Consider the following 23038-nt stretch of genomic DNA (forward strand, 5'->3'; position numbering starts at 1 on the left):
ACACGTCCGCGCGCGCGCGCGCACGTGCAAACCGTGGGCAGAGCGAATACGAGCGAGAGCCCTTGAGCGCTGGACGCGTTTTAGCGATGGCTTCTGCTCTCAACAGCAAAATTCACGCACCCGGGAATTGCCAGGGCTCCAAAGCTGATGCCCACGGTGGCGCCGGCTGGAGAATGGACTCTGACCCCGAGATGCACGTGAAAATGTGCAAGAAGATTGCCCAGCTCACCAAGGTAAGGTGAAGCGCTGCGGGCTGGCGAGCTGCGCGCCCGGGGCACCCCGGGCCGGGGAGGGAGGGAGTGCAGACACGATCTGGGGAGACCCAGGCTGAAACTTTGTCTCGGAGGCCACCCGGAAGGGGAGCGATCCTAAATCTTGGTGCTTGACCTTATAGAGGCACCATCCTAAAGCAACTGAGGAAGAGGATCCTTGCCTAGGAAACTGCTACAACCTGCGTGCTGAGCGGGTGGTCTGTGCTCCCGAGGTGGAAACGTGAATCCAGTTGAATCAGTGTTGGTGTATGTGTGTGTGTTTCCTTTGCCGGCTCTGCGCAGGTGACCCTACCTGAAATGTTGTGATTTCATTCATCGCAGTACTTTGCAGTCGAGGAGGTCATGTGCGCTCTATTTAAACACTTGATTCATTTATTCCTTCATTCAGCAAATATTTGAGTCATTTGTTAAGTACCAGCAGCTTGCCTGGCACCGTACTAAACCTGGAAGGCAGCCCAGGGGACTTACTATCAAACTGGGTGCGGACGTGAGTGGGAGCGTAAATGGGGAAGTGCACGAGTCACCATTTAATTGTGGGATTACAAAGGACCTTGGGAGGTCAGCCAGCCCATCTCCTCACCTCATCCCGGGGCCCTGATTGAACCTCCCCCGACTGTGGTGTCTTCCTTCCGAAGACCAGCAACAAGATACCACTCTGCCCTCTATTAACCCTGTGTGACTTCTAGTTGGGAGCTCCTTGTGGTCGTTTCACTTTCGTGTTTCTTGTGTGGAGATGGAGAACAGCATCCGTCTCTGGCTTCTCTACAAGGTTCCCAGTGCAGGGATTTAGTCGTTTCCCTTCGGGTTTCCTTCTGATCTCATCGTAAATTCCCGATCCCATGCCTGCGAGTGGAAGGGCAGGTCCCGGTGCTGCCCAGTAGTGTATGGAACATGCTCTCGTCCCTGACTATCTCCTTTCCACTTCCTCACACCCACTGTTTTGTAGGATCACAGGCATTTGCCAGAAGGAAGAGAGCACAGACTTGGAATGGGACACTGCCCTCTTCCACCCCCCTCCCAATAACTTCTCCGCATTCTTTGCACAGGAGCCTGTGATCTCTTTAGTCAAGAGTGGAAAAAAGGGAATGGAGATAGTCCTTGGAGACTTTGGCATGTGTTGCTGGCATTGCTGATCTAATTTATATTCATCTAAATAGTGATGCTGACCCCAAAAAGTATTGATTCAAGGCACTAGGCACAGTGTAGGTCATCTCCTCTGTCTCACAGTATCTAAAATATTTTTGGAGAAACAAAGTTGGTGAAAACACTAAAAGACACTACTGTATAATCAGTTGCTGAGTTGGGTGTTTCAAATTATGAGTGCTATAGAAGTAGAAACAAAGGATAAGTCATTATGGGTTAGAACAGTTAGGAGAGATTTTATGGAAGAGATGAACCTTGAATTCAGTGTGAATTTATGGAGTGCCTACCGTGTGCTGAATATTGATGGCATAAAACAGTAAGACAGGGCCCTGCCTTTGTTGGCGTGATAAATAAACAGATAATTTCAATATAATGTAGTAATCATTTCACTCAATATAAATGGCACAGCAGACTTGATCCTTAGCACATAGTAGAAGATATTTCTCAAAGTATATTCTGCTTTAGAAATCACAGTCGATTCTTATTATGTAGTGCCTCTTTTTACCATTTTTCATGCTAATTGTTTAAATTATACATTTTTAATATTGATATGCCACTTTTCTTTTGTCTACTGTTTATATGTCTTATACTTTTTTATTTATGTGTTTAATTTTCTATAAGTTTTATTTTAATTGTATCCCTGGTATGTGAATTTAGTCCATGTGCATTTATTGTGATTACTAATATATTCAGGCTTATTTTTACATCATATTTTGTATTTTTCATTTAGCATCCTTTTTTCATTCTTCCTTTTTCTCCATCCCTGCCTTCTGTTGGATTAGTAAAATGATCTGTATTCTCTCATTTTTTACTGCTGGTTCTAGGGCTTTAGGCTTTGTTTCTATTTTTCTCAAAGTTGTCTTCTTTTTCAACATACATACTTAAGTAAAATTTTTTCTAACAAATTTGTCATGTAATTCTTTCTTCCTACAAAAGATCTATGCATAACTTACCCATTTAACAGCCCTCCTCTTTCTTATCTTGTCATCATTGTCTGGAGATTTTTACTTTTTTTAATTTAAAAATTGTTTTTATAGCCAAGAGTTAATTAAATTTACTGACATTTCACCAATTCTTCTACTCACTATTTTTTTTTTCTTGAATCCAAAGCCTTCCCTTCAGGTTCATTTTTCTTCTAGTTGAAGTTCATCCTTTACTAGTTCTTTCTGTAGAGGTCTCAGTGGGGGGGATGGAATTCTTTGTATACTTGAAAATGTCTTTATTTTTCCCTCTGTTGAATGATCATTTATCTGGGTATAAAATTCTAGTGAACAATTATTTTCCCATAGCACAATGATGGTAGCGCTTCATTGTCTTCTGGTACTAACTGTTGCTGGTAAAAATTCTATTATCAATCTAATATCCATTCCTTTGTAGATAACCTATCTTTCCTTTTGATAGCATTTAAGTTTTTTTGTTTGTTTATTTTGATGTTTGATGTTTTTTGTTTGTTTATTTTGCAGTTTCACTAGAACTCTTTAGATGTTAGTGTACTTTTTATTATGAACTCATGTGCTCTCTTTAATTCTGGAGAATTACCAATGATTTTCTCTTCAGATAATGTTTGTCTGCCATTGTCTCCATTCTCTTTTCTGGTACTGCCACTAGGTGAGTGAGGAAGCCTCTCCATCTATGTCTTGAAATGTTATTAAAAATCACTTTTGCCTCTGTGTTGCATCCCGGTGAATTCTTTAATCCTGACTTCCTATTTATTTGCCTAGCCTCTAAATAATTTATCCAGTCCAGAGTTTTTGCCATTAAGTTTTAGAATTTCAATAATTATATTTTTCATTTCTAAGATTGCTGTATTTATTTCCTTTCTGTCTGATATTGATAACTTCTTAATTTTTACAGCTTTATTGAAGTATAATTTACATATCATAAAATTCACCTGTTAAAGTATATAATTCAACATTTTTTAGTGAATTTACAGAGTTGTTACACCATAACCGTAAACCAGTTTTAGGACATTTCTATTACCCCAAAGAAATCCGTCCTTTGTACCTCATTTGTAGTCAGTCCCCATTCCCATGCTGATGCCAGGCAACCATTAAGGTACTTTCTATCTCTGTAGATTTGTCTTTTCTGGACATATCACATCAATGAAATGATACAACATGTGGTATTTCCATCTGGCTTTTTTCACTTAGTTGCTAAATCTTAGCATAATGTTTTTGAGGTTCATCCATTCATTCATTCATGTGTCATTCATTCATTCCTTTTTGTTGCTGAGTCATCCCATTGCATGCGTGGACCACATTCTGATTACCCATTCATAGACACTTGGGTTTCCACTTTGGGGCTCTTGTGAATAATGACGCTACAAACCTTACCTTCCTCTGCAAGTCTTTGTGTGGACACACATTTTAGATACCTAGGAATGGAGTTGTTGGATTCTACAGTAAATTTATGTTTAACTGTTTAAGAAACTGCCAAACCATTTCCCAAAGCAACTGTACCACCTTACATTTTCCAGCCTACTTTCCCAGGAAAATCTAGTGCAAGCCCATGCACCCAGTTCTCCAATCACAGTGAAGTACAGTTCTTGCCTTACTTCACCCTACACTCCCTTCCGTCTCTATTTTTCCTCTTGATGTTTCCTCTCCTGACATGTCTTCATCTCTAAAAGTTGAATCCTAATTATCTTTTAAGTCTCACTTCCCCCAAGAAAACCTTTAAAAATCCTCACTTTTGTAGTTAATCAAAATTGTATTATCAGTTAGTTTTGTTTGTTTTTATATTCATCTGCTTCTCCAGAAGTTTATACAATGCCTGGCACATAGTAACCCTCAGTAAGCTTGTTAAATTAAAGTTCCCACCCCCCCACACACAGGTTTGGTTAATATTTCTTTCCTAATACTTTTCCCTCGGATATTGTTGATTTGTATATAGTGGATCCCTTAAAATAAGAAACTCCTTAGTTTATTCAAAATCCTTTGCACTTGGTAGACACTCGATAAATGTCAGTGTAGTAAATAAATATTCATTGACACAGTGGTCCAAAGACCAGGATGCCCCTGGAGAGCTTTTAAAAACACACCAGTGAGATGACAATGAGATGCAATGCCTGAGCCTAGACTGGAGTCTATATACTGAAGGGGAAAAAAGTGCTACAAGGACATGGTTGGATCAATCGACAGATTGGAATATGATGATAGAGAAAATAAAAGTGTTTGTATCAAAGTTAAATTTACTGGGGTTGACAACCTCACTGTGGCTGTACATAAAAATATGCTTCTGAGGAAATGCACGTTGAAATACACCTTACTTTTAAGGAAGGAAGTATGATGTCTTACTCTTAAGACATTTTATTTCATAAATAAAATAGAATAAACTCTAGAAAGAGAGCAAATGATAAAACAAATGGGACAAAATGTTAACAGTAGGTGAATCTAGGTAAAGGGTATGTGGATATACTTTGTACTGTTCTTTTTCCCCCTAAGTTTGGGCATTTTTTCCCCCTAAGTTTGAAAATATTTCTAAATAAAAAGTTAAAAACAAAAACAAGAAACCATACAGGGCCCTAGGCCGCATCTTAAAAGAAGAGAGAGTGAGTGGTGGCTGGTACTGCTGCTTTCTCAAAGCCTCTCAGAGCTCTTCATGTTAACATAGCCTAAGAACCACTGTTTCAGAGCAAATGAAGGTTTAAACAGTAAAGTGGGCACAGAGGAGTTATTTGGGACCGCAGGAGGTTCCAAATGCATTCCTGCCCATTAGTCACTAGGCAGCTGTCTCGGCCGATGGACTATGGTGGTATCACAGTGTTTGTTTTACTTAATAATGGCCCCAAAGCCCTTCACGTAATTTTATTACAGTATATTGTTATAATTATTCTGCCTTATTATTGCAACTGTTAATCTCTTACTGTGCCTAATTTATAATTTAAACTTTATCATAGGTGTGTATATATAGTAAAAACATAGTGTACATAGGGTTTGGTACTATCCGTGGTTTCAGGCATCCATTGGGGGTCTTGGAAGAAAACCCCACAGATAGACAAGTTGACTATTCTGTGGATTTTTCTTTTTTTTTGCTGGGGAGTTCTGGAGGTCAGAACTTCCTGAACTGGAAGAATTGCAAAGGGACAGGACTGCTGCCCAGTTGTCAAAACCAGCAACTTGGCACAAAGCCAGCCCTTCTGAGAGCCTAGGGCAGTGTCCTGAGGCAGTGGGAGGGGTGATACCTGCTGCCATAGGAGTCCTCAGCAACTGGCTGCCACTCAAGCCCTGCTTTCTTTTCTTTCTCTTTTAAACATTTTTAAATTAGCTTCAGGTGTACAAAATAATGTAATAGACATTTATCATTTACACCCCTCACACAGTGACAACCCCTCTCCCCCACCTACTACCCCTCTGACATCGCGCACAGCCATTATATTTCCACTGTGCTCTATTCTTAATGCTGTACTCCACTTCTTATAACTATATATAAAAAATTATAGTTGAGAGAGCCCTGTTTTCATGTCTTGAAGGTGTGGAAGTTTTATTGCACCCGCTGACTCCCTTAGCTTTTCTGAAAAACCCCTCCTGCTTGCAGGAGCTTGTATGTAAGCATTTCCATACCAGTTCGCCTTAGTTCGCCTTAGGAGTCTAGATTCGAAAACTGCTGATCTGTTTTAACAAGCCCTCTCTGTTGGAATCTTTTAATTTAATGATGTGATTCATGATGGAAAGACGGGTATTTCACGAAAACCTTCTTGCCATAAGCGGTATGAAGAACACTTTAAGCTGAAACCTACCAAGAGGCTGCCACTTTTGCATAGCCCTCCAGGTCTCTGCACTTGGTCCCAGCCTTCCTCCAGTCCATCTTCCACACGGCAGCCAGAGTGCTCTTAAAACTGACTCAAACTCTCTACACTGCTGGCGGGAATGTATAATGTTGTAGCCGCTTTGGAACAGAGTCTGGCAGTTCCTCAAGCAGTTAAACAGAGTTGTCATATTCACTAGCAATTCCATGCCAAAGTGTATAACCAAGAGAAATGAAAACCTGCACCCACACAAAAAACCTCTACACAGTATTCACAGCAGCATTATTCATAATAGCCAAAAAATGAAAATAAAGTAAATGTCTATCAGTTGAAGAATGGATAAATAAAATGTGGTACAAAGTACAGTGGGAGATAGCGGCCAAGGGAAGTAAAGCTTCTTCTGGGGTGATGAGAGTATTCTAATGTCCACTGGAGTGATGCTTATACAACTCTGTGAAGAAACTGAAATCCATTGAATTGTACACTTTCAGTGGGCAAATTGTGTGGTGTAAGAATATCTCAATACAGCTGTTAAAATTCAAACAAACAAACAAACAAACAACCAGAATCTTGTCTTTCTCCTGTTTAAATCCAGTTCTGAAGCACGTCCTGGTGATTTAATAAATCCATCTTCCTTCATTCTCCATTCCCATCCCCATCCTAGTCCAACGCCACCTTCACCTTGGGTCCCCACCCCCTGCTGTGGCCTCCAGACAGGGCTTGTGATCGACCCTTGCCCTCTCACACTCTGACAAGAATGATTTGTTAATCATAAACCAGAGCATCTCATTTTTCTGTTTAAAACCGCCAATGGCTTCCCATTTCATTTGGAATGAAATTTGTTTGCCTGGAGTAACTTCTCTGTGTTGGTCACTGGAGGTGGCTGCTGTTGGCTTCTCAGCGTCATCTCCTCGCCACACCGGCCTTCTCTCCTACCCTCATATGTGCCTGGTTTGTGCTGCTCAGAGCCTTTGTCTTAGTAGTTTCTTCTGTCTGATCCTGGCTCTGCTGACGACCTGGCTCAGATGTCCCTTCAGATAAGGTCCCAGCTTAGCCCGGCTATGCTGCTGCCCTGCCCCTCTCTGAGATCCCCTCAGCTCCATATGCTAATATAACATAATATTATTTCAACTTAAAACTGGGATCAGCAAACTATGGCCCACAGGCCAAATCTAGCCCACTTCCCATTTTGGTATTGGCTTGTGAGTTGAGAATGGTTTTTACATTTTTAAATGCTTAAAAAAAGATAAAAAAGAAGAATATCTGTTTACATGCGAAAATTATATGAAATTTGAATCTCAGTTCAGAATCCTTCCAAACCTTTAAAACTTTTTACTTCTCTGTCACACCTAATTTGATACCAGTTTTTTGTTTAGTAAGTGGCCTTTATTGAGTCTTTCTAAAGCATTCAACCCGGTTTTCGTAGGAACAACTTGGTTTTCACATTCACATAGTTGATTTAATATGGTGTTGAATTACATCATTACCATAGTAAATACCACTGGCATAAACAGGTAACAAGTAGTGTAAACAGAAGTGTGATGGTTTTCCAGAGACAGGATAAGGAGTATTAATTATCCACGTGTTGGTTGAATAGAGACTGGTTAAAAGAACTTAACCAGTTTTTATACAAAAATTAAATTACCATTTTGATATGCTACCAAACAAGAAGTACAAAAACATTGAACAATCAAAGAAGGTTCCCTGAGATAGGCAGGGACTATTATGAGTGGACATTTTGGTTGATTCCAGTTTTGCATTATTATAATCAACATGGATACAACCTGGACTGTATCCCTGCACACTTGCTAGATTATGTCCTTGAGATAGATTTCTGTGAGCAGAACTCACCTTTGTTACAGGTAGATTCCCTGCAAGAATATCAGGAAGATTGGAAGAGGGAGACCTGGAGAGAGGCATATTTAGCAATTAATTGAAAACAGTCTAATGGACAAGATGTACTGAGGTCCTGACTTGTCAACTGCAAAGCTTGCCGTTTTAAAGGGCATTTTCTACAACTCTCTTTTCCTACAATCCGAACACTGGAACACTCATAGTTATGGAGACAATGGCATCATTGTTTTCAAACTGCAGTGACATAATCCTGGGCTCAGGCTGTCAGTTCACATTATGACTGTTTAATGGACCTATTTGAAGATACTCACTACATCCTGAACCTCCAGGGTAAGAAGATGTACCTGGAAAATGCTTCCAGGTCGCTCAGGAAAATGAGCAGCTCTCTCACAGCTCAGTGGAACGCATGCTAGCACACCAGCAATTCTCCCTGTTGTGTCCGTGACTCGTGAGGAAGCCTTTTTCTTACTTGTGGAAACTTCAGGTCCCAAAGCAGAAAGACCTACTGTGAATCTCTGATATCCTCATCAGAAATAGTGTTGCCCCAGTGTTCTGAGGGAGACTGGGTATAAAATTTTCCTGAAAAGTTTTCCCTGCCTGCTGAATCGTGAACAGCTACCCTGATATCTTTGCCCCTGAACTTCAGGTTCTCATTTTGTTAAAATTGCAAGCCCAAGAGGCTGTTCAGTCTTTGTTTGCTGCTTGCTAACTGTGCACTTGGCCAATGCTGTCTTCTCTTGATAATAGCTGTGGTAGACCAAAAAATCCACCACACATACCCTCCCCCCAAAAACAAGATATCAAATCCCTGGAATTTGTGAATGCTGCCTTATTTGGAAAAAAGGGTCTTTGAAGATACAATTAAGTAAAGCATGTTGAAATGAGATCGATCGTCTTGTGTTATCCGCATGGGTCCTAACTCCAGTAAATGTGCTTACAAGAGAAAGTCAGAGGGAGATTTGAGACAGAGGAGAACACACTGAAGAGGCCAAGGCCGGGTGAAGGCGGCCGAGACGGCAGCTGAGCTGCCACAAGCCACGGAACCCCGGAGCCACCAGAAGCTGGAAGAGGCAACGAACAGATCCTCCCCCTGAGCCTCAGGAGGGCTCGTGGCCTTGCAGTCACCTTGATTTTGAACTTCTGACCTCCAGAACTGTGAGAGAACAAAGTTCCGTTGCTTTAACCCACAAGTTGGTGGTGATTTGTTATGGCAGCCACGGGAAGCAAATACACTGGCTTTCTGTCACAGTATCCCATTCACCATTGCTGCAGGCTTCTCCCTTCTCAGACCCCTCCCGAGGTTCTCTCCTTGATAATTGTCAGAATCAACTAGGGAGCTTTTTTTATTTTTTAACACACATTCAGACCAGTGAATTAAAACCTCTGGGTGGGGCTCAGGCTTGTATGCATTTTTAAAGCTCCACTGATGACTGTGACTCCAGCCTGACTCTAAAACCACTGCAAAGGGCACGGGTCCTCTGGTTTGTGTACGTCCTGGTCTGTATGACGGGTCCTGGTCTGTTGCCCAGCACTGGGCTCGCGCTGTCTGGTAGCAGTGAGACTATGTGTTTGTCTTATTTCCTCTACTTCTCTAGAAGCTCTTTCGGCCACTTCTGCTCAAACGTTCGTTTGAACACAAATGTCTGGGTTCCCTTGCAGCACTTCTCATTTAGTCGATCAAGGGGGAGGCCTGAGAATTTGCATTCTAAACAAGCTCAGGTGAGGCTGCAGACTGAGGACAGTTTGAGCTCGCCTTATGATAATCAGGACCCTCTTATTTTGCCTTCCTCATTTTCTGAACTTCCAACTGCTTCTCGCGTAGTGCCCTGCTCTCAATACTATTCTGTAATATGAGTTGGATTACGTTGAACTGTTAAATCCTTGAGGGCAAGGACTTCGTCTTGTGCCTTATTTACACATCTCTAACACCCCCCTCCATTAGTGCCAGGACACAGAGGGTGCCGACAGGAGACAGTAAAGGGTGGGTGCACCAGCAAAACTCCCCTCTGTAAGGATGCGAATGCATTGCTGGGTGCCAGCACATCACAGGAAATGGCAAGGGATGCCGAAATAGTGGGACCTCCCTGAAGAGAAGTACTGCATGTGCTTCAGTGAGCTGTTCCCAGGTGCAGATGCGACTTGGCAGGCTCTTGTAGAGTAATAAGATGAGCAATAAACTACCTTATGAAGGAGGGCACCACCGGTTAACCACAAGGCTCCTGTGTTTCTGGGTTTGGGGCCAGAGCTGAATCACTGCAGGCAATAAAAGAAAGATTAATGTGAAGATAACACTCTTCATGTACCCGCTCCCCAACACCCTACGTGCTCACTCCTTACTCATCCACAAACGCTTCTGGCATCCTAATCATGATGGATGCATCAGCAGGGTGCAAAGCTAGACCAAGACACGTGGCTCAACTGAGCAGGCTAACATCTGTCACCCCTTCAAACCTGGAATTGGTCAACGCCTATTTACATGACTGAGAGCAACGTGAGTGAGGAGACCCACTGAGGGGACATGAATCTTTCTTCTAAAACGTGTCTAGATTATAGTTTCAGTTGAGCCAGACCAGTTCCAACAAAGTGCAAAAGAACCTGTTTCTGGGTTTTGTTCATTTTCCTGCCAGGGTAGTCTGCCCTTGAAAAGCATGTCCCTCAACCATCTGGTATTCCTTGCACTTGCAAGCTCATTAATGGCATTTTCCCAGAGACCCAGAAATAGCAAATTCCATTAAAAAAACTTATCATTAAATACAATGCAGGTCTTTATGTGGGAGAAGGATGGCCTCTGAATAAAGAGTCCATTAGCGCTGCAGGCTGGAAAAAATGGGTCAGCTTTCTTTTAAAGGAGAAATTAATACAGCAAGGCAAGAGCCAGCAAAGCTGCCGACATGCATCTCGCAAAGTTTTTCCTCTTCGGGCTGCCAAAGTGCGTCCACCCAAACTTGCTATTCCCGTCCTCTGCCCCCTGGAGCAGGGCCCGTTTGTCCTGAGGAAGCCTATCAAATTGTCTGGCGACAGCCTAAATAAATATGAGAGGGGAGATTAGAGCTGAGTATGGGGTTATGTTTGCATATGTGCACGCTGAACGTAATCTAGACCAGGCCGCAGGAAAGTAAAAGCTAATGAGTAACTCATTCGCTGACCTCTCTCCCCTGTGGTGGATTCTAATGTCACTTCCACGAGAGGTGGCTCATAGCCTAGTCCATGAGCTGCTATTTCCAGAGAAGAGCTGATGGAGAGAAGCTCATTTCCAAAGTAGGAGGTGAGTGCTCTAAAGTATTGTCCAGTGCCCAGTCTCTTCGTTGTGACTTAGGCAAGCTGCCGCACAGGGCATGTTGGGCCGTCGGTATCTGGTTGACAGGCAGGGGAAGAACTAGTGCTGAGTCAACGGGAGCTGGGAAATGAGCACCCCGTAGAGAGTAATTTGGGATGCAGTGTCCGAAAAACTCAGACAACACAGGAGTGAATTAGGCACATGTCTGCAATGGAAGAGCTGTCCGGCTGTTTGGGCCAAGGGAAGGGTTCCAGAAGGTGAATGATTCAGAATTTCGGGGACTTGGCAGTGAGAAGTAGGTGTTCTGTCCAAATCCAGAAGGATCCCCTGCTAATTGGATATGGACAAGAAGGCCCAACTCTACAAAAGGAGGGAGTTGGCAGACTGCCAGTGTTTAGCCAACAACGTGGAGAATTTAAGGAGCTTGTAAGACATCCAAGGGGGAGGTGTCTTGTGGAAGATTTGATGTATAGCTGTGCTAGTCTGCATGTTCGCATTCTGTTCAGCAAATTTTCACTCGCTCCTATCCTCCTCCCCGACCCCATAAGCTTAGATTACTTCGTCATCCCATCGATGATGGACATCTCCTTGAGACTTGCTTTGGTCTATGGAGTGTTAGATAGAGGATGTGGACCCAGGCAGAGGCCCTAAATGTGCTTGTGCCATTTGGTGATCACCATGAGAAAAGCATATGCTGAGTGGCCACTGCCCTTGTATCCTGGCCCTAAGGGAGGAGACCTGAATCCAGCTCACAACTTGGAGACAAGCCCAGAAGATAGGAAACCTGAACCATCAGGCAGATTTACTCAGCCAGGTCTGGCCTAGATCAGTTCAAGCACAGTTAACCAACATGAGAACTAATGTTTCTCGTTGTAAGTCATTGAGTTTTGGGGGTAGTTCGTTATGCGGCATTATTGTGGGCAGTCCCTGACTAAGACAGTAGGGTTGAAGCCCGGAAAAGTTCTCTAGACTAAGAATTCTCAACTCATAGAGGATAGTTTGTGTATTTGTTTATTCATTCATTCATTCATTCAGCAAATATTTAGTACAAGCTGATTCTATGCTAGGTACTTCCATTCGTAGGTATGGAGGAGATTGTTCAAAATTCTTAAGGCAATAGATCTCTTGACAACTTTTCCAGGGAGAATTTGCAGAGAGAAAAGAAAGGTATCAAAAACGGAACCTTGGGGATAGCTAGCCATAAACAAGAGCCCTCGGAAAGGTACCAGGAGACATAGGTGAAGGTGGAGTTTCTGAAGCTAAGGGAGGAGAGCCTTCAAGAGGGAGTGTTGACTGGTGGCAGGTGGTACAAAAAGGGAAGGTGGGTTGAGCCCTGAAAAAAGTCATTATAGTTGGTCATTGGTGGCCTAGGTGAGGGGCCAGGACTGGGAGAACCTGGTGCAGAGAGCCAGGTGTTGGCATCTGTATTAGTCAGCTCTGGCTACCATAACGAAATGCCACAGACTGGGTGACTTACATAACTGCATTTTATTTTCTCACAATTCCGAAGGCTGTAAGTTCAGGAGCAAGGTGCTGGCGGTGTTGGTTTCCACGGAGGGGTCTGTTCTTGGCTTGCAGACAGTGCCCTCTCTCTGTCTTCATGTGGCCTTTTGTCTGCACACGTCAGGAGAGAGAGGTTTCTGATGTCTCTTCCTCCTCTTATAAGGACACCAGTCCCATTGGGTTAGGGCTCCATCCTTATGACCTCCTGAATTACCTCCTTAAGGGCCCTCTCTCCAAATGCAGTCACATCAGGGTGAGGGCTACAACATATGAATTTGGGAGGGGACCCACCTCCGTTCATAACAGCTTCTGAAGGCTTGGTTCTGGTTTCAGCTGTACCCCTGCCTAGATCACCCTGCGCACGTGCCCCAGGGCTCCCTGTCTCCATCTGTCTAACAGGCACAGTGCCCAGCTCACCTGCCTGCCTCAGGGTTGTTGCAAGGAGAAAGTGTCTGCAGGGCACGCCCAGAAGTACCATTGAGGTTTACTTAGCTGGAAAATAGATCCTGTTAACCTCCCATAGCAAATGCCGTCCTCTTTCCCTGCGGGTCCCGGGTGGCACACCCATCGTCACGCTGGCTTTTCACAGCACCTCACGGCTGCTTCTGGTTGCCCTGTCCGTCTGTCCCCCTAGGGAAGAGCGGCCCCATGGCCGCTCCTGCCCACTGCTGCTGATATTCCCACCACTCCTCCAGCTCCCTCTCCTGAAGGTAGGGCACATCCCTCCCCTCTGGCTTTCACCTGTCTTCCTGGGGGCCCTGAGGGTGAATGGATGTAAAACACGACAGCGAATGGCTGAACATTTTCTTGAATTCTGTTGAAGAACCTAGATGCCTCATATCCATCTTTAAGCTGCTCACTGAGCTATGATGCTATGCAGTGTAACACCCCTCCAAGCTGCAGACAACTCTACTGCCCACTGACCCCTGCAGAGGCAGCCCTGGGGAGAGTAAAGAGTCTGGGCAGGAACCACTGCTTCGCAACGTTTGCCAAGAAGCAGGATAGCACATCTGGACAATGAGCAGAGGAATGAGTCCAGCAGAAGCCGGAGCGTGGAGCTAGAGGGGACAGGGAGAAACAGAAGCCAGCCCCCTGAAAACCCAAAAGGCGGATGATGCTGGGATTCCCACTGTATATTTCATGGAGGCGCAAGTCCCATTTCCTTTAAATCTCGACGATAGTGTAGGGTGCCCAAGCTGACGTCACACTTGTACTGCCTCTGAGAAAGGATCAACTGAATTTAAAATGCATTGTTTTTATAGCAGGGTTAAATTCTGAATGGGCCAAAAGAAGCTGATCTGCCTTTTCCCAATTATCTTTTATTCCATTTGTATTAAGCTTACTTGACTTTTTTAACCCCCTTAAATCAGGTAAACCTTCTGAGGAGAGGGAAATGAAGTCAAACACCACAGTCAGTCTGCCAGTGTAGAGCGGCATGGAGCAGAGATCCCTGAGCAATGCGAACTTGTCACTCAGGCCTCCCTCCTATTAAGTGCCACTGCATGGCCTCCAAGAATCTTATTTATCACCCCTTCCCTTCATCATGGGAGCGCCCTCACTTATGCAATAAAGATGACAAGTCACCTTTCCACAGATGCTTCAACAGACACGAGGGGTCCAAACCATCTCTTCCTCTTGCGCTGGAAAAAAATTGCACCTGTCACATTTCTGAAACAGATACAAAAGCGTGGGCCTGAAAAAAAGCCCAGCCATCTAAATTATCTTCACAGTAACAAACAGTTCCTTGGCTATTGTTACAGGGAGGCAGGTGCTTGGCTCCTTGGCTAGTTGGTTCCAGGATGCACAAGGCCATACTGAACACAATTGTGAGCTATTTGAAATTTTAGCCAAATATACTGCTGTTGCCAGTATTGAATAAAATAACCACTGATGGCCACTGATACTAAGATTATCATAAAATATCGCTGCTTCTGCAAATAGATAGGCTAAGTCCCTTTTAAGGTGGGTTGTTTTTCAAAAACAATCCATAATCAAATTAACACTGACAAAAGATGCAAGTTTTAGTCCTGTACATTCCTTGAGCTAGAGGTGACCTGAGGTAATTTAGGTATTCCCCCAGTTCACAAACTGGAAACTAGACCAGCCAAGGGCTTGTCTGAGGTCACACAGCTAATTAGTGGCAAGGCAGGTTTAGTGGGGGTAGGGCAGGGTTGGGGGGGGAAATGATGAGTTTTGTTTTGGACATGCTGAGTTTGGGAGTTCTGGGAGACATGGAAGTCAGGCTGTCAAGGAGGCAGTTGATATTTCTAGTGGTCCTGTAAGAGAGCTATCAGGGTTTGAGGTACAGATTTGAAGATGGACATTGCTGATGATCTCTCTCACACATATTTCAGCCCTGATTCTAGCATGTGCTACAGATCCTGGAAAGCTTAAAATTGTATTTCTCAGAATTCCTGGCAGCTGAATTTCTTGATGTGATTCTGGTTATACCAATCATGAGCTCTCAAACAAGACATTTCTTGTTGTTTTTGTATAACTGTTTGCAGTGAAAATTTCAAGTACAGCAGGTCCTTGAACAATATCATTTCATTCAACATCGTTTCGATATAATGGTGATGAGATGCTGTGGGAATTTAAATGTTTATATCAACAGTTAGCCTATGGTAAATTGGTTTTGTTATAGGTCTTTTCACTCGCTTAAAGTCACAGAACCTATTGATGACACTAAGTGACGACTTACTGTATCCTCGTATACAACACTAGAGAGAACAACAGTACAACGTACGCCCAATGCCCAACTTCAGAAATGACCAATGTATGTTAATCATGCTTCATTTAGACCCATATCTACTCCCTACCTCTGGATTATTTTACAGCAATCTTGGAAGTAGATCATCCACGAATATTTCAGTATATATCTCTGAAAGGCAAGCATTCTTTTTTATAGCATATTCGTAATACCATTATCACACTGAAGAAATTAACAATAAATCCCTAATGTCAGAAAATATCTGGTCAGTGTTCACATTTAATCCATGTTTCCCTCTAGTCCTTGTATTGTTTTATAGTTTTGTCTCATAACAGTGTTTCAACTTTCTTTTCAAACCAAGATTCAAATAAGGATGTATTTATTGCAATAGGTTGATACGTCTTTTAGATTTCTCTTAATCTGTAGTTTCACATAAACACACACACAGAGACACATATCCTCCTCCCCTTCTTTACTTGTTTAAGAAACTGGATTATTTGTCCTGTAAAGGTTCCAATAGTTTGGATTTTGCTGATTGTACCCTTATGCATTCCTGTGAAGATGTTATGTGGGGGGTCAAAAATGCCGTTTTCTACTCTGGACAGGGTAGGAACTGTAGAGGCAAAGTCTGATACCCACCGTGGGGCAACTGTCCTGGGATGAGACTTGAGATGTCTGCCTGGAGGGAGGACCTCCACCCATGTCAGTCAAGGAAGGGAGGTCAGGTTGGGGCAGAGACCCAGCAGGAATCAACACACAGAAGAAGCCTTCGCTCCCCAGAGTTAGTCCAGCCTGGGGGACCAATGGTGTGAATGCCCGGGACACTCAGGCTGCCTGCCTGCTTGCAGAGCACAGTGCCTTGTGGGTCAGGGCTCCAGCGTGCAGTAGAAGGAACTAAGATTTTAGAGTCAGATAAATTTGGGTTCATGGCCCGGCTCTCTAGTTGTGTGACCTGTGGCACACAGTTTGCTCTTCTGTAAAAGGAGGAGAATAATAATAATACTTTCATACTTTTATTAATAATACTATCATTATCATTATTAAATGAGATGATGTAAAATGCCTACATTTTTATATAGGCACTATTCCTGGCAGAAAGTAAGCACTAAAAATGTTAATTCTAATGATGACGCTGATGATGGTGATGCAAGGACCTGGATATTTGTTTCAGGTCGACGGATATCTGTAACTCTTTCTCCTACTTATATCTCTGCACTGGTCTGTGGGGCACAGTCATTCTGTCCTACTAATGGGATTTTTCCATGTGATGGAGAATAAGGCCACAGGTCCCTCTGAATTTACATCCTTCCAACCCTCAGACCGAATAGGCAAGGGGGAGATTCTCGCCCATCTCGATGAATAAAACCCCAGGAAGGACTCTGCTTGGCCTGGCTTGGTTCACATGCCCATCCTGTGCCAATTGCTTTGGTCAGAGGGGTGCGGTTCTATCATCAGCCCAGCCGAGAATACCTACTCAGCCCTGCGGACAGAGTCTGTCACAGACGGTGTGTCTAATATTGTTTTCTGGGAAAATAAAGTAGCCACCCCTCTATATCCAGCCATTATGTCATTTTATGCCGCTTCATGGTTGTTTTTTACGTATTTGTCACTAAGATGGAAGCTCCTAGGACATGGACCATGGCTTCTGTATCTTTGCATCCCTGTGCCCCTAGCATGGTGCTTCATAAAGGGAAGGACTTCTATGAATGGAGGTTATTGAATTGAAACTGACTAGTTTCTGAGTGTGAACCATATTAGAGAATAACAAATTCTATACTTAACACCTGAAAAGATAGAAGTGGGATCTCCTGGGAGTCATATGGGCTCCATCTTCAGGGTGTTCTGAGGCCCTTTATCTTTCTCATGAGGGACTTTTGAGGTTCAGTGGAAGGAACACTGAAAATCAAGGGATATAGGCCCATTAGTGGCTGTTGCCCACAAGCTGTGTGTCGGTGTAGAAATCAGTAGGCTCCTGAGGAAGATACAGTCTTGGCGATGTCGTGCTTACAATCTTAAAATTCTGTGGCTACATTCACCTTTCTTTTTGACATGTATTCACTCCTTTTGAACCTTTGTTCAATATTTGTGTAATGTCACAGTCAGGTATCATTTCCTAAAGGTCATTGTGTTTTTCTGGCACAAGTTAGGAATTTGATGGTAACCTTTCAGTTTAATCTGAAGACTCAATTTAGATAAAGAGAACGTTGGACTGGAAATTAGGGGACAAGCTCTAGTTTCCATTCTGCCCTAATGAGTTTGAGCATATTGGCAAATTGCTTAAACTCTCTGCGCCTTGGCTTCCTCATTTATGCATAAAACACTATAGATTTGGTGAAAGCCAAGATCTGCCTTTAACTTTCTAAGGCACTGGTGTGGAGGAAACAACCTGCCTCCTCTTTTCCTTTTAGTAATAGAACCGTCGATGCTTTCACTGGTCACACGGCAGCTCAGCCAGAGACTGCCTCTCCCAGCCTCCCTTGCAGCTATGGGATAAAGTGCAGGCCAATGTGGGGTGAGAGAGGGTGATGTATGCACCTTCCATTTCATCCCCAATCCAAGCACAAGCTGCTTATCATGGACCTCCCTTCTTACTGATGGGAATGGCAACAAATGTGGCAGTGGCCTTGGGCCCAGATAACAGAAGCTGCAGGTTGAGAACTGATAAAGGTTGAAGGTGGTGGCAGAGCTGAATGGTCGTTGACCAAAGCCTTCCACCCACTGCTGACCACCATTGGCCTTGGGACTATTATCAGAAAGAGAAAATTAAATTCCACATTATTAAACCATGCGTATTTGGGGGAGTCTTTTTGTAGCAGCCTAGCCTGTACCCTACCAATCACAGAGTTAAGATTTACTTTCACTTAAGACCCTACCAAGCACAGAATGAGAATTCACTTTTACTTAATTAGCATTCCTATTTTCTTGAAGTGGTTTACACAGTAGTTAAGAACACAGGCTCAAGAGGGAGCATGAAAGAGTCCTGGTTTGGTTGCTGTCCAGCCCCATAATCTCAGTCACATTACCCAAACTCTCCATGCCTTGGTTTGCCGATCTGTAAAATTGGGGCAGTAAGGAGACTTACCTGCTGTGGGGTTGTTGTGAGAGTGAGATGAGCGAGGTGTGTAAAGCTGTGACCTCAGTGGCTGGCACCTTGTAAACCCCCAGGAGATGTTAATTGCTATTCTCAGTATTGTCAGGAGCGTCCTGACTCTTAGTGTCACCACCATCATCTGTTTATGTCATTCCTCAGTCCACATGGTTGAGGCAGGTCAACCCCATTACCCTGGACCCCACGTGACCTACAATTAGCCAATCATTGTATTCTATCCCATTGGCCATGGAAATTAGTGTTAGACCCATGACCTTGCTCAGGTGAATAGAGTCAACTTGGAGAGTTTTGTTGGAAATGTTGACAAAGAGAAGCTTTCTTTCTGGAGGCACACTAAGCTAGTAAAATGTAATCCTGATGGTGCCTGTGGCGACTTTGCCAAGAACGTGCCCAAGAAGAAAGCCAACTCAGAGAAAAGCACAACTGTGAGATGGAAAGAGAGTCAAGGTGACATCATTGAAGAGCCTGGTTTCCTATCTTTACTTGAAGCTAGCAAATGGCTCTGGGCTTTACAGGTACATGAGCCAATAAATTGCCTTTTTCCCAACATAGTGGAATTTCTTTTTTTGTGTCTAGAAGAGTCCTGATTAGTAAGTCAGTGCTTTTCTAGGATTTAGTTGCTAAAACATAAAGGTTTTAAAAGGGATTTCACATATTTTCTACTGGACCAGAAGGATGAGACAAGATATGCTGAAAGGGCATTATTTCATAATTCCCAAACCTTTCTTTTTTAAAAGCAAAGAAAGGAATTTCAGGATATGTACTCAGTATATTTCTACCCTCTAAAATTGGCAGATTTTATAAGACTGACTAAGGGAACTCAGCCAAGAGAAAGAAGACTCACCATTATTGACAAGAGAGATGATTTTGTATTTAATTTTATTGTCAGAACCCACGCTGGCCACCTTCCAGATACTACCCTTCAGAATGTGCTAATAGGAGTTTGACAGCTATCAGATTTGAACTGAGTAAAAAGAGCTCTGGATTCAGCGTCTGAGACATATTTGGTGCTCACTAGATGTTTATTGAAAACTAATTTCTACTATTTCCTGATTTTATTACCTGGGATGAGTCAAATCACCAAATTGCATTTTTTTTATCTATTAGATGGAAATAATAATTGCATGCTTCCTTCCAAGGCAGCCCTGCATAATTTCACTTGCATATAACACATCTGAATGATGTCCCCTTGCTGTCATACAGAGTTCTTCATTTATTTTTTTTTATCATTCATTTATTCATTCATTTACCCTCTGTTGAATTCTGGACCGGGGGTTCTGTTAGATGGTGAGGATACAGTGCTGTGTAACAAACAGTCCCTTTTAGTTCATTTCACCAGCCTCTTACACAGGACCCACTGTGTGCCTGCTTCTAGTTGCCTGGCCCAGTGATTGGCACGTGGACACAAAGTTGAATAAGTCCTGACTTTGTCCTCACAAAGCCAGCAGGCTCTACAGTGGTGAGTCCCCCATAGACCATGTCCTACCCTCAGGGACACTGGGGCAGAAGGTTGAGAGCCACTGCTGTGGGTGATGAGGAGCCTCTCGGGAGCAGTAAGCAGGATTGCCTCGTAGTCAGCCCTTGGGTTTACAAACAACACTCTGGCAAGGAAAGGATGAAGGGACCCTAACGCAGGATAGTCACAGGGGGGTGATTTGGAGGAAATGATTCCAGACATTTTTAGGCAGTGCTTTCCCTCAACTTTACAAAAGCCAGCTGCTCTTACTGTTGATACACATTCATTCCCAGAAGAGGCTTGTGCGAGGATGAATTCAAAAGCTCATTTCTGGAAGCCGAGAGTGCTATACCCAACATGATATCCATTATTTGCCTGTGGTTTGTTGCTCTCTGTCTCCTGGATCGAAGCTTCCAGTAGCACCTTTCACACATCATTACACCCATAGCAGCAACATGACTCTTAAAGTCATCTTCCCCGAAGAACCAAGTCCTTAATGGAAAAGAACACATCTATCGTTCAGCTGCTGAGACCACATTAGACCAACTTCTGCTTCTCACCAGCCGGATGGAGGCAGCACAGCCAACGCCAGACACCTCGGCGGAGGCCTCAGGCTCGACACTCCTCGTCAGAATCTGCTTTTCCTTCCAGGGCTTGTGTCTCAAACTTAAATACTTGCAGATTAAATGCAGAGTGGTTTGATTGTATATCCCTACCCTTAAAAACAAACAAACAAACAAACAAAACAAAAAAACCTAGATGTTTTTCTGATTATAATTGAAGTGTACAATCATCATAGAAGAAATTGGGGAATGCACAAAAGCAAAAAAATAAAAATTAAAAATAATTGATCACCCTTCCAGATTTTCACCATCCAGAAATAACTGGTCATTCTTAATTCTCCCCTTTGTTGATATGTGTATATGATTTAAAAACAAAATCAGAACCATGTAGCATCTTCAATTTTATACCCTTTTTATTTTAACTTAAAATAATCTACTCCTGACTTTTTGAGATCCCTGACATGGTGGGCTGGCATGGGCTCTGTACTCCCTCAGCTGTTCCTGGTAGCATAGGAGTTGTGACAGTTAAGTTCATGAACTTGTTGCAACGATGTTGCCTACCTTTTTTGATATCAGAGGGATTAGTCATTATCAGTTTGTACCAAATGGACAAACAGTTAACCAAGCTGGCTATTTGGAAGTGCAGAAAAAGGCTGCATGAAAAAGTTAGACGACCTGAACTTTTCGCCAACAATTCATGACTCTTGCATCACGACAATGCACCAGCTCACACAGCACTGTCTGGGAGGGAGTTTTTAGCCAGTAAACAAATAACTGTATTGGAACATCCTCCCTACTCACCTGATCTGGCCCCCAGTGACTTCTTTCTTTACCTGAAGATAAAGGAAATATTGCGAGGAAGACATTTTGATGACATTCAGGACATCAAGGGTAATACGACGACAGCTCTGAGGGCCATTCCAGAAAGAGTTCCAGAATTGCTTTGAAGGGTAGACTAGGTGCTGGCATCAGTGCATAGCTTCCCAAGGGGAGTACTTCGAAGGTGACCATAGTGATATTCAGCAATGACGTAGGGAGCACTTTTTCTAGGATGAGTTCGTGAACATAATTGCCAGACCTCATAAGTCAGAGACAAAAAATGTCTGGCCCATGAATATGACCCAGTGTGTCCTTTCCACTTCTGGTGTAGAGGTTAAGTGAGCAATATCTACCCATCGTCCTGCTGCTGTACTCGAGACCGCGTATAGCCAGAGCACAAAAATTTAGCCAGGCTCCTGAGACAATTTGCACTGGTGATCTGAGTATTATAAATGGATCTTTGGGTGGTTAAGGTGTTGTCTGCACAAGAATATTTAGCTTGAAACATTGCTTATCTGAGGACTATGCAGAAGGTACAATGAATGGATTGGAAAATGTTTAAAGAGATTTTTTCCCTCCAAAGAACAGTGGAGAAAATAAAAATTCATTTAGAACAGGCGTTTAGTATATCTATCGTTCATGCTGTGGGGTTTACCTTGTAAAGCTGCTTTGTGAACTGGACAGTGCTATGTAAAAATAACATTAGCACTCATTGTTATTTATATGGAACAAGTGGATCTGCATGTCTATGTAGATTTGCACACAAAGTCTGCTTTCAGAATTTAAATTTATAAAATTGTAATCGAAACAGGTAAATTTGAAGAGTGGCTCTTTCTGCTTTTGAGTTCACACACATTTGTTTGTATGCGTGGTGTTTTCATGCTCCTACTTCTCTGTTAAACTATTTCCTGTGAGAGGCATCATGATTTCTGTGTATTGGTTTTATTCACAGAAGAGGTATCACTAACACATATGCATATCTACTGACCAGGTTGGCTAAAAAAAGGAGCTATCCTGGTCTTTGCTTGTCAAACAGCTATAAACAAGTCATTTGAGATTTGAAGGACAAGGTGGTCCCTTTCCAGGTCACATCTTACGCAGCTGGTGAAACTCCCTAGAAGACTGGCAAGCCTGTATCTGTGTGAGTGTCGGCCTGGGCCAGTAAAAGGAGGGGCTCTAATTAAGAGCCTCTGGAGAGACTGCCCTTACCTTTCAGCTCAGTCTCAGTCTAAATTGGTTTGGGAGACAGTTGGGCTTCCATTACTCAGAAGCTTATGCCTCACAGCTCAATGCCATGTTCAGCCAGGCGCCTAGTAACAGCTCTCTGATGGGTAACGGTGAGGTTTTAATTAGCGTCTTGGGCTCCGTCTTGAAATCCATTCCAAACGCATTTGCTTGCAGGAGTCCAGCCTTGTTTGGGCCCTGTTCCTCACTTTTTAGCATTATTTTTAACATTAGTTAATGTCTTTTGTTGTTTATTTTTAACACTACTTTTGCCAACAATATCAATAATAGTGAAAAATGCGTATTAACAGACGGAATTTCTTGAGTATGTGTTCTGTGCTAGGAACGCTGCTAAGGGTTT

The 23038-nt window shown here is 43.1% G+C and overlaps 1 protein-coding gene across 1 annotated transcript in view; it reads left to right on the plus strand.

Annotated features, from left to right (window-relative positions):
- Window positions 1-67: 67 nt before the first annotated feature.
- The window catches only part of FAM184B (family with sequence similarity 184 member B), a 72465-nt gene continuing 49494 nt past the window's right edge, over window positions 68-23038 (plus strand). The window contains 1 exon segment of the mRNA XM_033105772.1: window positions 68-233. Coding sequence (XP_032961663.1) covers window positions 87-233 — 147 coding nt within the window. The 5' untranslated portion in view covers window positions 68-86.

Source organism: Rhinolophus ferrumequinum, chromosome 5 (assembly GCF_004115265.2).
Source record: "Rhinolophus ferrumequinum isolate MPI-CBG mRhiFer1 chromosome 5, mRhiFer1_v1.p, whole genome shotgun sequence".
NCBI classification, from domain to species: Eukaryota; Metazoa; Chordata; class Mammalia; order Chiroptera; family Rhinolophidae; genus Rhinolophus; species Rhinolophus ferrumequinum.